Below are 12646 nucleotides of genomic sequence, written 5' to 3'. Positions count from 1 at the left end.
ACAGCAAGCGAGGAGGCACGCGGCGAAGCGGAGGCCGCGATCTCCCCGCATCTCGGAGCGGCTCTTCCCCGTCGCTCGAATGGCTTAACGAGGGCGGGCTTTGAGCCGCGGCGTCCAGGGCTCTGAGCGGCTGGGTCCCCCCGCGCTCCGTCGGCTCCGCGAGGCCGGCAGCAGCGCACGCAGCGCGCAGCCCGGCGCCGCCCGCCGTTCCCCAGCCGCCCAGGGCGGGGCCGAAGCGGGCGGACTCTTTTTTCCCGCCGCGCCGCGCGGTGCCGCCGAGTGCTGCGTCACAGCGCCGGGCCGCGCCAGTCCGTGCGTGGCTGCGGAGCGGAGCGGCCGCCATCATGGCCTCCGCTGCCGCGCACCCGGCCCCCCCTCCCGCCGCCGCCCCGGCCGCCGCCGCCGCCTCCTCGTCCGCCGCCCCGCCGCCGCCGCCGCCCCCCCCCGCCGCCGCCGCCCCGGGCATCCTGATCGGCGACCGGCTGTACTCGGAGGTGTCGCTGACCATCGACCACTCGCTCATCCCCGAGGAGCGCCTCTCGCCCACCCCCTCCATGCAGGACGGCCTGGACCTGCAGTGCGAGACCGACCTGCGCATCCTGGGCTGCGAGCTGATCCAGGCGGCCGGCATCCTGCTGCGCCTGCCGCAGGTGGGGCCGGCCGGGGGGGCGCCATTGTGGCGGGGGGCGGCGGCGCTCGCACAAAATGGCGGCGGGCGCGCGCGCTGACGGCCGCCTCCTCTCTGCCCTCACAGGTGGCGATGGCGACCGGGCAGGTGCTGTTCCACCGCTTCTTCTACTCCAAGTCCTTCGTCAAGCACAGCTTCGAGGTGAGCGGGGCCGGGGGAGGCGCGGGCGGCGCTCGGGGGGGGGGGGGAGATGCGGGGTTCCGAAAGGTCTGACGGAGCCGGCCTTCCCCGCAGATCGTCGCCATGGCCTGCATCAACCTCGCGTCCAAAATCGAAGAGGCGCCGCGGCGGATAAGGGACGTGATCAACGTGTTCCACCACCTGAGGCAGCTCAGAGCCAAAAGGTAAGGCCGTGCGCCGAGCCCCGGCTCCCTGTCGCCGCGCTCCCCTGGCCCGGCGCTGCCGTGCGGCCCGGCTGGCGGCTGGCGGCCCGCTGAGGGCGGCTGTAGGCGCCGCCGGCCGACGAGCCTTCAGAACAAAGCGTGCCTCGTGCCTTCCTCCCGGTAGTCCGCGGTGCTGGTGGCAGCCGGGCGTCGGTTTGCGGAAGGGGAAGGCTGAGCTCGTAGCGGTAGCGATGCTGTTCTGTAGAAGCAGTGGTTGTTGGAAGGAGTCTGAAGAGAGAGGCTTGGCTGGCAGTGTGTGCGGCTGCAGTGGCAGCGCCTCGGCAAGGAGGAGGTACGATTGAAGATGGAGGTATCTCTGATGGCGAAAAGTGGGGCTGCCTGCTGGTCTTCGGCGGTGCTGTGTGCTCGTGTAAGTCCTCGGAGGTGCAGTGTAAGCTCACCTGATCCGTGTGCAGATCTGTAGTTGTGAGTGCTGAATTCTGCTTTTTTGTGTGGAAAGCGGTGTCTGTTTTCGTGTGGAAAGCAGATCGTGTGTTGAAGAGGAGAAGGGAGTGGGAAGGAGAGTTACCATTAAACACACAGCTTCCTTAAACATGTCTTGCGGCAGCGTTACAGACTGAGGTGGGAGACTTCAGCTGTGGTGAAGTGGCTTTAATTCTAGAGTGTGGTTACTTCACGTAATCCATAGTTCTAAAAGCAGGGTTTTCAGCCAGGTTTTTAAATTCACTCTTTCATGTATAGGTTTGTATCAACGGGTTACAGCAGCAGTTCAAACTAAGCCTTGTGTTACCTTCTTGAAAGAGTAGAAATCTGTTAGGGAAGCCACCTGTTCCTTGGGACATTTATCCTGCTTGTGGTTCTGCTGTGGCATCTAAAACATCTGCTCTTATTGCTTTCTGCTCATGTCTTTGGAGTTAGCTTCAGATAAAAGAATGATTCAGTGTTAAAGTTCACATGGAACTTAGTTTCATTGTGGGTTTTTTTTTCCTTTTCCATCTGCATTGTTGTCCCTGATGGCCCAGAGAGAGTTTTGTGAAGTTGCACAGAACGTGGATTCTGTGGTGGTTTATGACAAGGAGGTCTGGTTACTGGGTTATTGGAATCACTCCATCAGCTTCTAATGTTTTGGCCTTGATCTGGATATGGAAGCCTGGTTAATTGTATGCAGTGCTTTTTTTGTGTGCGTGTAAAGAGAACACAAATTAGTAGTTTTTGTGCTATGTAAAGGATCAGAAGCTGAACTTAACCTGTGAACTTAAGACTTTCCAGCTAGCCTATCCCAAATCAGAATGTCACTTACACATGTTACATGGTGACTTAAATGCATCATGACAAGAAGTCATGCACTTCTGCCCCGTTATTATCTGGGAAAATGGGTATTGTTGGTCTGAGATTCTCAGTGAATCTGCATGAAATCAGTTTTAAAATGCTGAAGTCTGACATTCAGGCTTGCTTTTTTTTTTTAAACAGGATGTAAACGTTTTTCTGTACTTTTTACAAGATGACAAGTACATGATCTGTACACGTTATTAACTTCAACTCTTTTTTCCCTTGCAACCGACTATACAGCGACCAGCTACATTTACCAAAGCCTGGGTGATGTGGAGTGGTACATAAAGATGAAGCTGTCGTCATGGCAACAGTGAGTGAAGTATCGAAAATCCCCAAGGAGAAGCCAGTGCTCTGAGAATAGGTCACTGGAATCGGGGGACTAACAGGTTGGCCGATGGTGAACCATTTGGAAGAACTCCTGTATCTTGTTATAAGCTTTTTTCTTTGCTGTCCAGGTTTTTAGAATACTAGCTTAATCTTCTTTTATCTGAAGCTAACACTTAGGCTATAGTTAGTTTCTCACACCCAACCCAGAACTGAGATGAATGGTTAGGCTGCTGTACTTTCTTTCTGCCTGTAGTTTAGTTTTTCCATTAACCGAAGCTCTTAACCCACGTGACATTTGAGTAGACTTGCTTTCTTAAACAGTTTTGGGTTCTTTGGTCCACTTTGTGGATCTGTGTAAGTGCAGTTTGAGTTTGTAGTAAAACATGCCTTCATTGCAAGGATGCAGAAGTCTCTAAATTTGTAAAGCTATTTATATAAACGATTTGTAAGCAGTCCTTATGTGTGTGCAGAAATGGGAATAGCAATTGGGATTTCCTTTTGTAAGTCATGTAGTCAACTGAGTTACTGCTAGGTGGTATTTCTAATGCTGGGGAATAAGAAAAAGCTTTAAAAGAAGTGTTTTGGACAAGCACGTTGTCTTTTGAATCTCTCACAAGCATATGTCATGTAGTATTGCATGTGAAATGTTTGTGTGCATGAAGAAAAGTCGTATTATGAAAATACTGCTTTTGAAAAAACTTATGTGCTGAAATATCTCTGTTCTCAGTCAAGTATAACTCGTGTTTAATATGCAGAATGTAGTTTGAAGTTGATTTTACTTCTCTTAAATGTGCCTGAAAGCTGCTGAAGGTTTTTATGAGGCTTCAACCGAATGCGACTGCTGTCATTTGTAACCTCACAGGTGTTGCTCTGAGATGCTTGGTTGGCTGTTCTCACTTCTGTTGCAGCAGTCCCACAGTCCCACACTTGTGCTCAGGTGGCCTGCATTAATTCAGTGATGTTCTTAACTGTTCTGTGAACCTGCAGTGCTTGTATTTACAATGCTGGGGACAAATGTAGAACTCTTTCTTTTGGAATTGGCTACCATAAGAGAGATGTGCTCTTTGAAATGAGCTGCTGATGTCACACTGCAATGATCAGAAGTACGTGTTGCATTTTAAACAAAAGCACATACAGGGTACTTTTCCTCCAGCTTACCACATGTTCCAGAGGTATCAAACATTCATATTGCATCTCATGAAGCTGTAGTTACGTCAAACATACAGATCCTGTTTGCCAGAGGGATTTTAAAAAAGCATGTTTAATTTATTCTGTTACAAACGTGTTAGAGTGTGCTTATCTTCAGAGTCTCTAAATCCAGATTAAGTTTTGTGGCTGTTGGACTGATTTACCAAAATGGGCACTGTATGCTGCTCTTAAGTATGAAGTCTTGCCTGGAGTGCTACTTCTGGTTTGTAACAACAGATTGGAAGTAGGAAATTGTAATATTGCTTTGCTGTATGGGGTTTGAAGCTTACTTTTCTATAGAAGCTTTTAAATGATTTCCCCGACTTGTTACATGGACCCAAAACTGATTACTCCCCACTTCTGAGAAGTAAGGGCAGCAAATGCAGTATCCAGTTCCTCTCCTTGCCTTTGAGTGGGAATGCTACAAAGTTTTGCACAGGAAGATCTCTGAAGTCCACAGCTTCTAAATAATGACACATCCCCACACTGTGGAGTTGCTGGCAAAAGTGCTGAGCTGATAAATCTTACAGTGGGGAGCTTCACTGCTGCCCAATGAGATACAGTACAGTTGTATGCAGATTTCTGCTTTTGAAGAAGTAGATAAAAGGCTGTTTGTCTATTCTATCTGGAAATACTGTCTGGATAAACTGATACTTTTGTGGCTTCCTTAGCTCTGTAGATCTCTGGAACTTGTCTCACAGGTGACAGAGCAGGTAACTGAGGGCACACACAGTAAGGCACACTTCCTGCTGTGCAGTAAGGCTAAGTTTTTTATCACTCAGCTGTCAAACACAGAGAAAGTGTTTGCAGCAATCCTTTTGCCCTGCAGAATGCCAGTGAAACTTCATATGCAGTATGGCTGGCAGCCTTTCCTCTTGCACTATTAGCTAGCTTACTGCTTTTGTTTTCCTGACTTAGAAATGGCTTTTAGAGAGAGCAGACCCAAATGGAAGGAAGTGATCCCACTGCAGGATGTGAAATGACCCTGTGTAGCTGTATGTCCTCCCTTTCGTGCTCTGAGACAGTAAATCAGAGCTGCTCGAGCTGTTTCCTCTCGAATTGACACCTCTGAAGCATTCTGCTAATGAACCTAAACTTGTTTCTGCTCTTAGTGATACCGTTCAGATTCTGTTGCATCTCTAGATAAAATTGCAACAAGTAATTAATTAATGCAGTTGGTTATTAAACTTACCAATTGGATGTGAATTGGCTTCAGCTGATTGAACTTGTAGTTAGTTCTTTCAAGCAGTCCTCCCACTCCAGAGCATGATGTTCAAACTGCACTTGCAGTGTTTGCTGCTGATATGCTAACTTCTCTATGGAACTGGTCACCTTAAACTTCAAGTCCTCCTTCTCCAGTTACTTTGTGAAAAATGATATGCTTTGAGTTATATGTAAAATATCTGTAATCACAAACCTTGGGAACTCTCTGTGAGTGAGAGTTAATGAGAGAAGTGCCATTACATGGCATGGAGAATGCTGACAGCAGCAGTACTGCTCCTGCTTGAGCTGCAGACCTCCCTGGCATCACAAAGCTGCTGGGAGCCATTCCTCAGCCCCTTGGCGAGGGCTGGGGGAGCTCATGCTTCAAGTGCGTGGAGATGCAGCATGGTGTTTTCATTAGTGAAGTGCATGGCTGCTTGTATCCCTTGACACAAGGTCACAGCCATCCTTCCAGGTGACTGCAGAAAGTGTGCCTATCTTAAAGCTGGCTTTGCTGCAGCTTTCTGGTTACTCTTGTCATTCAGTGGACCCCTCCCTTCTGGGATGGGAACCTAGGGGTTTTGGGGTGCTGTGTCTCCACTCTGGGGGGAAAAAGCAGCGTGATCAACTTGTGGAACTCTCATTGACTCAGGAAAGGTGATTTAATAGTGAAATATGAAATATTTTTAATCTATTTTGCATTACTGTTTTCTATTCAGGGTAAAATAAATGCCCCATTAGTACTTAGGGTGAACTAGTGTCGTGGGTTAAACAGCTGTGGTTTTCTGGAGTGTAAGTAGTTGCAACACTACTGTGCTGGAAGGCATGTGGGATATGTAAGGCACCTTGCAAATGGGAAAGGATCTTTCTTTGAGGCAGTGGGTACAGTGTGGGGAGTGATGACAGATGAAGCCCAAGCACAGACAAAGGAAAGAGAACAAACTGGGGCACGATGCTTGTGCCTGAAGCACATAGCAGGTTATTTCAGCTGAAATGTAAAATACCAAAAAGCTTTGAAGAGAGTTCAGGTTTTGGATTTGGAAGGAATCGGGAGTTGAATTGATAGTACCAGGCTTTGGAATTTTGCCTTGCCAAATGGGTGATCGCTATACAGATACTGATGGATGGCTGCAACATGCAGAGCCACAGAGTTTTAAAGTTCAAATGCTTTGCTGTATTATATTTGTACTTCACAGTAGGGCTGTCTTTCTGTCAATATTGGAATAATTTTGTCTTCCGGTGCACAGGAAACTGCAACTTCCAAAGCACGAGCTTACTACATTAACATCAGTAAGACTCTTCTGAAAGCTGTTCTAGCTTTTGTTCTGAAGTCCTGCCTGGCAAAGGTAACAGCATCGTGCTCTTTCTGCCCACCTCTGTTGTGAAATACAAAGGTTCTCTGAGATCTTTGCTGTAAAGATGACTCCATTCCAGTAGCCAGGGCAGCGTGGTTTGTGTTCACAGTAGGGAAGGATTTTTTCTCTTGGCCATCTAATCCATAAGCAGTCAAACGCAGGAACTAAACTAGTTGATCTAAACTTGGACAGCACAAGATTAATGCTTAAACTTGCTTGCAGGAGTTGAAAACCGTTTTCTGTTGCCATTAGTTGGTTGGAAGGGAAAACAGAGTTGCTGCTATTTTTTGGATATGCAAAACAGTTTTGATTTTATTTCTTGCAAACTATAGGACTCCAAGCCCCCTGATACTTGATCAGAACTACATAAACACCAAAAATCAAGTAATCAAAGCAGAAAGGAGGGTACTGAAGGAGTTGGGATTTTGTGTTCATGTCAAGCATCCGCATAAGGTGAGTTATCAGTAATAATGTAACTTGTAAAGAGTGTCCTGCCCTGAAGGTGTCACCGTGGGCTGTGAGACAACAGACACAGATGTAAAAACAATCAGACTTCATCTGCCTATTCCTTTGCTGTTGTCAGGAATGCTTTTGCATAAGTGCTTTGCAAATAGCCATACTGACCTGTGGTAGAAGTTACCTCCCTGGGAAACATTACAGGTGGTTGCTTTTGAAAATCACAGGCCAGGAGCAGAGCGGTGTCTGAATGTAGCTACTGATGTGTGGGCTTAGAGTGCATAGCTAGAAAAGGAGGAGACCCCAATGTTTTGCAGTGCTGTTTGGTTATAGGAAGTTATTTCTTTACTGTTGCTTTATATGTTAAAACTGAGTCTTTTTTTTTTCTCTTCCTTTCCCCTCAGATCATTGTGATGTATTTACAAGTCTTAGAGTGTGAACGTAATCAAACCCTGGTACAGACAGCCTGGTAAGTTATTTTCTGTTCTCTTCCTAGCCAGGAAAATAGTAGCAGAAATAATAAGCCTGATGATCCATATGCAAAGCAATGAGATGTAAGTCATTACATAATTATTTACTTTCAAAACATTATAGTGCTTGTTTCTGCTTACTATTTTCATGGCTTGATTCCACTCTGTAATGGAGAACTCAATTTAACTTTGTTCTTTTTTCTACTCTTTAATTAAAGGGTAGTCCCTGATGGTAAGTCATAGAGCTCTGCCCTCGCACCTCAGCCCATGACCTGGGGATGGCCTGTTTGGCTGCCCTTCTCTCCAGCCAACCCAGTGCAAGCTCTCATCCGAGATTCACTGAAGTGGTCCATATCCATCGGGCAACATCTTCTAGTTCTGTCTGGGTGTCAAAAGGATTTGTATATTTGCTTTGAGAAGTACCTGTTAAAAATGTTTCTAAATGTATTTGTTGCCTAGCTACTGTATACTGCAGTTTATTTAAAGGGCCCATGGACACAATGGGGAGATCGTCTGCCAACATAAATTGAGTTGATTTTACACTTGGCTAGACTCAAGGGTTGGTTTTTTGTTTTCCATAATAAATTAGTGCATGAAGCATGTTCACTTAGTATCTGTTCTGTACAGTCAATACTTGCTGACTGCTGTTCGTTTCTCTCCCGTAGCTCAGAAACTTTAAAAATCATGGAGATCTCTGCTGTTTAAATATATCTCTTGGCATGTATTGCTTGGCAGTGCTACCATGCTGGAAGAGAAGTAGCCTAGTGAAGCAGGAGATCTGGTGCTAACTTGTAGCTCTTTTTTAACATGAAGGTTTTAAACACAGCGAGCAAATCGGATGCTTCTCCTTTGGGATGAAGTTGGTGTTAATCAAAGCACACATAAGGTTTAAATGCAATGTTCTGTGAACTTCATAGGTTGCATCTAGCCTCTGGAAAATGGTAGGTTAAAAACATGCTGTATTTTCATGCTTGCATTTGAGTCTTGAGCAGATTGATTTTGAAATACGAGAACATTGGTGTTTAAAGCAAACAAACAGCTGCAGGGATGAGAAGTACTTGCTGGTTTGCTGCTTAGTGGACACTTCATGGTGCAATGTAACTTACACAGAAGCTGTTACATGGTGTTACTTGCATTGGCTTTTCAAAGCAATGGGAATGGTGCAGACTTCTTTCTTAGAAGAACTGTAAACATCAAATGCAGTAGCTAAAGAAACAAAATTGTTTAATATAATAACAGAAAAAATAATAAAGTCAATTGAGTCTCCAGTATTGTTATACTCTAAAGATGCAAATCTAAGATCCAACCTTGCCAAAATTCTGTCTTTTAGGAATTACATGAATGACAGCCTGCGAACAAATGTGTTTGTTCGCTTTCAGCCAGAGACTATAGCATGTGCTTGCATTTATCTTGCTGCTAGAGCTCTGCAGGTGAGTGGTGTTCTGCCTTTCTATGGACTCTTCTTGAAACTGAATTTCTAGCAATTAGATAGTGAAAATGCTTGCATTGTGATCCGTGACCTCCAATTCAGGTTTGCTCTTTATTTTCAGATTCCATTACCTACCCGCCCGCACTGGTTCTTGCTCTTTGGCACTACAGAAGAAGAGATCCAGGAGATATGCCTCACAACTCTGAAGCTCTACACCAGAAAGAAGGTACCTTCGTGATGTGTTTGTGTTCTGGGGCTGCATTTGCTGTCACGTGAGCTGTCTCAGCTGTCTGGGAATGCTGGGGAGCATCTCCATGCAGAAGCAGTTATAAGGGCTCTGCTGTGTGACTGTTTCTCTCCAGGGAGGGGGTGAGATCAGATGGCAGAAGCTCAGAAGTGAGTTGCATTGCTGGGCAGGCGGTTACGAGAGCCATGTTGTGGAGAAACGGGATGGAAATACAGATTGAAGTTTAGCTTTATGCCTTTTGTTACTTTAATAGCCCAATTACGAGTTGCTGGATAAAGAAGTGGAAAAAAGGAAAATGGCACTACAGGAAGCTAAATTGAAGGCAAAAGGCTTAAATCCGGATGGAACTCCAGCACTTTCGACACTGGGTGGCTTTTCTCCAGCATCCAAACCATGTAAGCTGGTTTTCTTGTACAGCGACTTGCATGATACTATTTAAGACTATTTGAGCATTTTAAAACTGTACTGTTTAATTTGTTTTAAACGTGAATTTGTTCGTTGAGCTGCAGGACAACTTAGACTTTCTTACAGAGCTAAGAATCAAGAGAAATGTTTCCATGGTTATTGATGAGTAAAATAGCAAATTAGAGGGGAAATAAAGCTGTTTTGCTCTCCCTATCATCTATACTTCCACAGAAGGGACAGGGACATACTACTGATATGTTGCCTTCAGATGTCTAGACTAGGTGTGCTGTACATTACTGTGATACAGAGTCTCTGGATTTGATGTGTTGCAGGGCCCTAATAGGCTCAGGGATCTTTTTGTAGCAGGTGTTTCTGCAAGCTGCTTTTCTGAAGTACCTTTAAGGCAGGCTGTGGTCAGGAAGCAGAAGGGGAAGTCACAGCAATGGCACTGTTGTGGTGTCACAATAAAACCCTATAGTGCAAATCTTGAGTCAGGCAATAGATAAAGCTGTCTGAATTCAGTGCTATGAAGAACAGACAGTTTTGTCTGGTCAGTCTTACCTCTTGATGGCCCTCTTTCTATAGGTGCTCTTCAGGAGCTTGAGAATGTATTCTGAGAAAGCAGAATTACTTTGTAACCGTCATTTCTTGAAAACTGAACATTGCTGAGTTAGCAAGTGTAAATTTCTCACTAAAAAACGAAAGGGCTTCCCTATATTTGGGAAGTCAGAATTTGGCTTAGAAGAACTTGAGTGAAGGCAGGGCCTGTGGTGGGGTGTTCAGCATCCTACTAACAGACAGCTCAGGGACAGCTGCTGACAAAGCTTTGCCTTCCTATACTTTGTCAGTAAACCTGTGAGCCCTACTGAGTGAGGAAGCTGCGGTACAAGTGGAGTGCAGCTGTCTGTAGGGCAGCTAGCAGCGTGTGGCCCCCAGTGGTAGTGTTTTCCGTGATATTTATCAGTTTCCCATCCACAGAATTAGATGGGTGTGTAGCACACTTAGCCAAGCCAATGACAGTCTTTCAAATGGGAGAAGCCTATGATCTTTGGCAGGGGATGTCTCAGTGTGGGTTATGAACTGAAGTTTTATTCTTCTATTTGTTAGATTTGTACTAAGCATCTGAAAACAAAATATGTAGCTTTGCTGTGCAGTCTTGTTTCTATTAGCTGTCATCATAACAATTGAACATGTGTGTCTCTGCCTGTGGGCATCTCCATCACTGTGCTGTTCTCAGAGGAAGAAGGAAATAGAATTGTACAATTACGAAAGTTGGAAAAGACCACTAAGATCTCTAACAGTCCAACCATCCACCTCCCACCAGCATAATCCATTAAGTCATGTCCTCACTACCACATCTGCCCTTTCCTTAAACACCACCACAGATGATAAATAGCAGCTCTTGAGTTCCTGTTTGCCCTTTGTCCAAACACCAGTGACAGTATATATAAAAAGAAATACAGTATACTTATGACAAATTCCAAGTGAAACATCTAATCTTGAATTTAAATCTGTAGCTTCTCCAAGAGAAGTGAAAACTGAAGAGAAGAGTCCGGTACCTTTGAACACCAAAACCATTAAAAAAGAGCCAGAAGAAAGGCAGCAAGCTTCAAAGAGCCCGTACAACGGGTAGGTGAAGAAGCTCTCCTGTTTGAAGAGACTTTGCTCTCTTCAACTGAATTACTTCTGAGTTGTCTAATGGAAGTGATGAACACATCAGAAAGATAACCCTGTTTCTTTCTTCCCCCTTCCAGCATGAGAAAAGAAAGCAAGAGAAGTAGGAGCAGCAGAAGTGCAAGTCGGTCCAGGTCAAGGACAAAGTCCCGGTCTCGGTCTCATACTCCCAGGCGGCAGTAAGTGGTGCTTTTTGTTTGGGTGCTGTGGGGGGCAGTTGTTTGTTGTTGTTTTGTTATATTGTGGCTGCTTTTTTTTGAGGAAGGGGGTGACAGGTTGTCATTTCCTGTATTTTGTGGGATCGGAGGGGAGCTGTGCGGGGAGAGGATAAGGCAGTGTTGGGCTGATGGCAGATCTGATGATGTGATCTGCTTTTACACTTCATGTTCATAATTTGGAGTGGAAACAGCTAACTTAAATGTCAATAAAATGTTCCTTAAGTGTTGCTGATTTGGTTACTGATGTTGAGGGGAGAGTGTGTGACAAGGTAGAATTGCAAGATATGCCACATTGTGGTGTTCTGAGAATGCCACCATTGTCCATCAGTTAGCTCCCCTGCACAAGGGTCATTGATTTCTCCCAGTAAACTGGAAGCTTCTAAACAGGAAAAATAAGCTTTTGTGGGTGTGTGAATGACATGTTTTAACCTTGTAACACTCCTCTGTAAGCTACAATAACAGGCGCAGTCTGTCTGGCACGTACAGCTCGAGGTCGAGAAGCAGATCCCGCAGCCACAGCGGCAGCCCTCGCAGGCACCACAACCACGGCTCTCCGCACCTGAAGGCCAAGCATGGCAGGGAAGAGCTGAAGAGTGCAAACAGACACGGCCACAAAAGGAAAAAGTCTCGTTCACGGTCGCAGAGCAAATCCAGGGATCATTCTGATGCTGCCAAGAAACACAGGCATGAGAGGGGGCACCACAGAGACAGGCGTGAGAGGTCCCGCTCCTTTGAGAGATCCCACAAAGGGAAACATCACAGCAGCAGCCGGTCGGGGCACAGCAGGCACAGGCGCTGAGCAATGAGCCTAACTGGGTTCCGGTGGAGCCTGTATATAATACAGTGAATGGACTCATTGGAGAGCAAGGGAATCGATTAGGATTTGATTAATTTAAACCCAATATCTGATTTTTCTAAAACAATTAGAGCGTTTTTCTTTTGGGAAAGAAACTGTTACCAACTTTTGCACATAATACCTTAGCAGTATCACACGGATGGAAAACAGCGATCAGGTTAAACTGTATGTATTAGAGTTGTGTATTGTTTATTGATATGAGAACTGGAGAATGGATTTCTGTACAAAAGCGAAATGTACCTTATTTTTATACAAGTCAATTGCAGACACTTATATTTAAGTATAGTTATTTGTTTAAACGATGGTGGATACTTTCTTACACTGGTTTTAGTCTGCATGTGTTAAAAGATTTTTACAAGAAATAAAATCTAAGGCTTTTTCTACTGCCTATTGGATGTCAAATACTGAAGCTACTGAAAGAATTTTCTTTAATGTAGTGCTTTGAAGGTTGGAT

At 45.4% G+C, this 12646-nt stretch overlaps 1 protein-coding gene across 1 annotated transcript; it reads left to right on the top strand.

Moving 5' to 3' along the window:
- The first annotated feature begins 329 nt into the window (after positions 1–329).
- Positions 330–12594, top strand: CCNL1 (cyclin L1). The gene is made up of 11 exons (XM_031603675.2): positions 330–650; positions 755–829; positions 923–1032; positions 6770–6890; positions 7298–7362; positions 8694–8793; positions 8914–9018; positions 9293–9434; positions 10962–11073; positions 11199–11297; positions 11787–12594. The coding sequence occupies exons 1-11, from the start codon at positions 345–347 to the stop codon at positions 12133–12135; spliced, it is 1584 nt and encodes a 527-aa protein (XP_031459535.2). The 5' UTR covers positions 330–344; the 3' UTR covers positions 12136–12594.
- Positions 12595–12646: the final 52 nt, after the last annotated feature.

This window comes from Phasianus colchicus, chromosome 10 (genome assembly GCF_987193195.1).
Source record: "Phasianus colchicus chromosome 10, bPhaCol1.hap1.1, whole genome shotgun sequence".
Taxonomy (NCBI): Eukaryota; Metazoa; Chordata; class Aves; order Galliformes; family Phasianidae; genus Phasianus; species Phasianus colchicus.
The sequence above is the reverse complement of the archived record's forward strand: the minus strand, read 5'-3'. Positions and strand labels throughout refer to the sequence as shown.

Coding starts and splice junctions, on each gene's coding strand:
- CCNL1 (XM_031603675.2), top strand. CDS start 345: ATGGCCTCCGCTGCCGCGCACCCGGCCCCCCCTCCCGCCGCCGCCCCG. Junction 830..922: donor TCGTCAAGCACAGCTTCGAG/GTGAGCGGGGCC, acceptor CCTTCCCCGCAG/ATCGTCGCCATGGCCTGCAT. Junction 11,298..11,786: donor TCTCATACTCCCAGGCGGCA/GTAAGTGGTGCT, acceptor CTCCTCTGTAAG/CTACAATAACAGGCGCAGTC.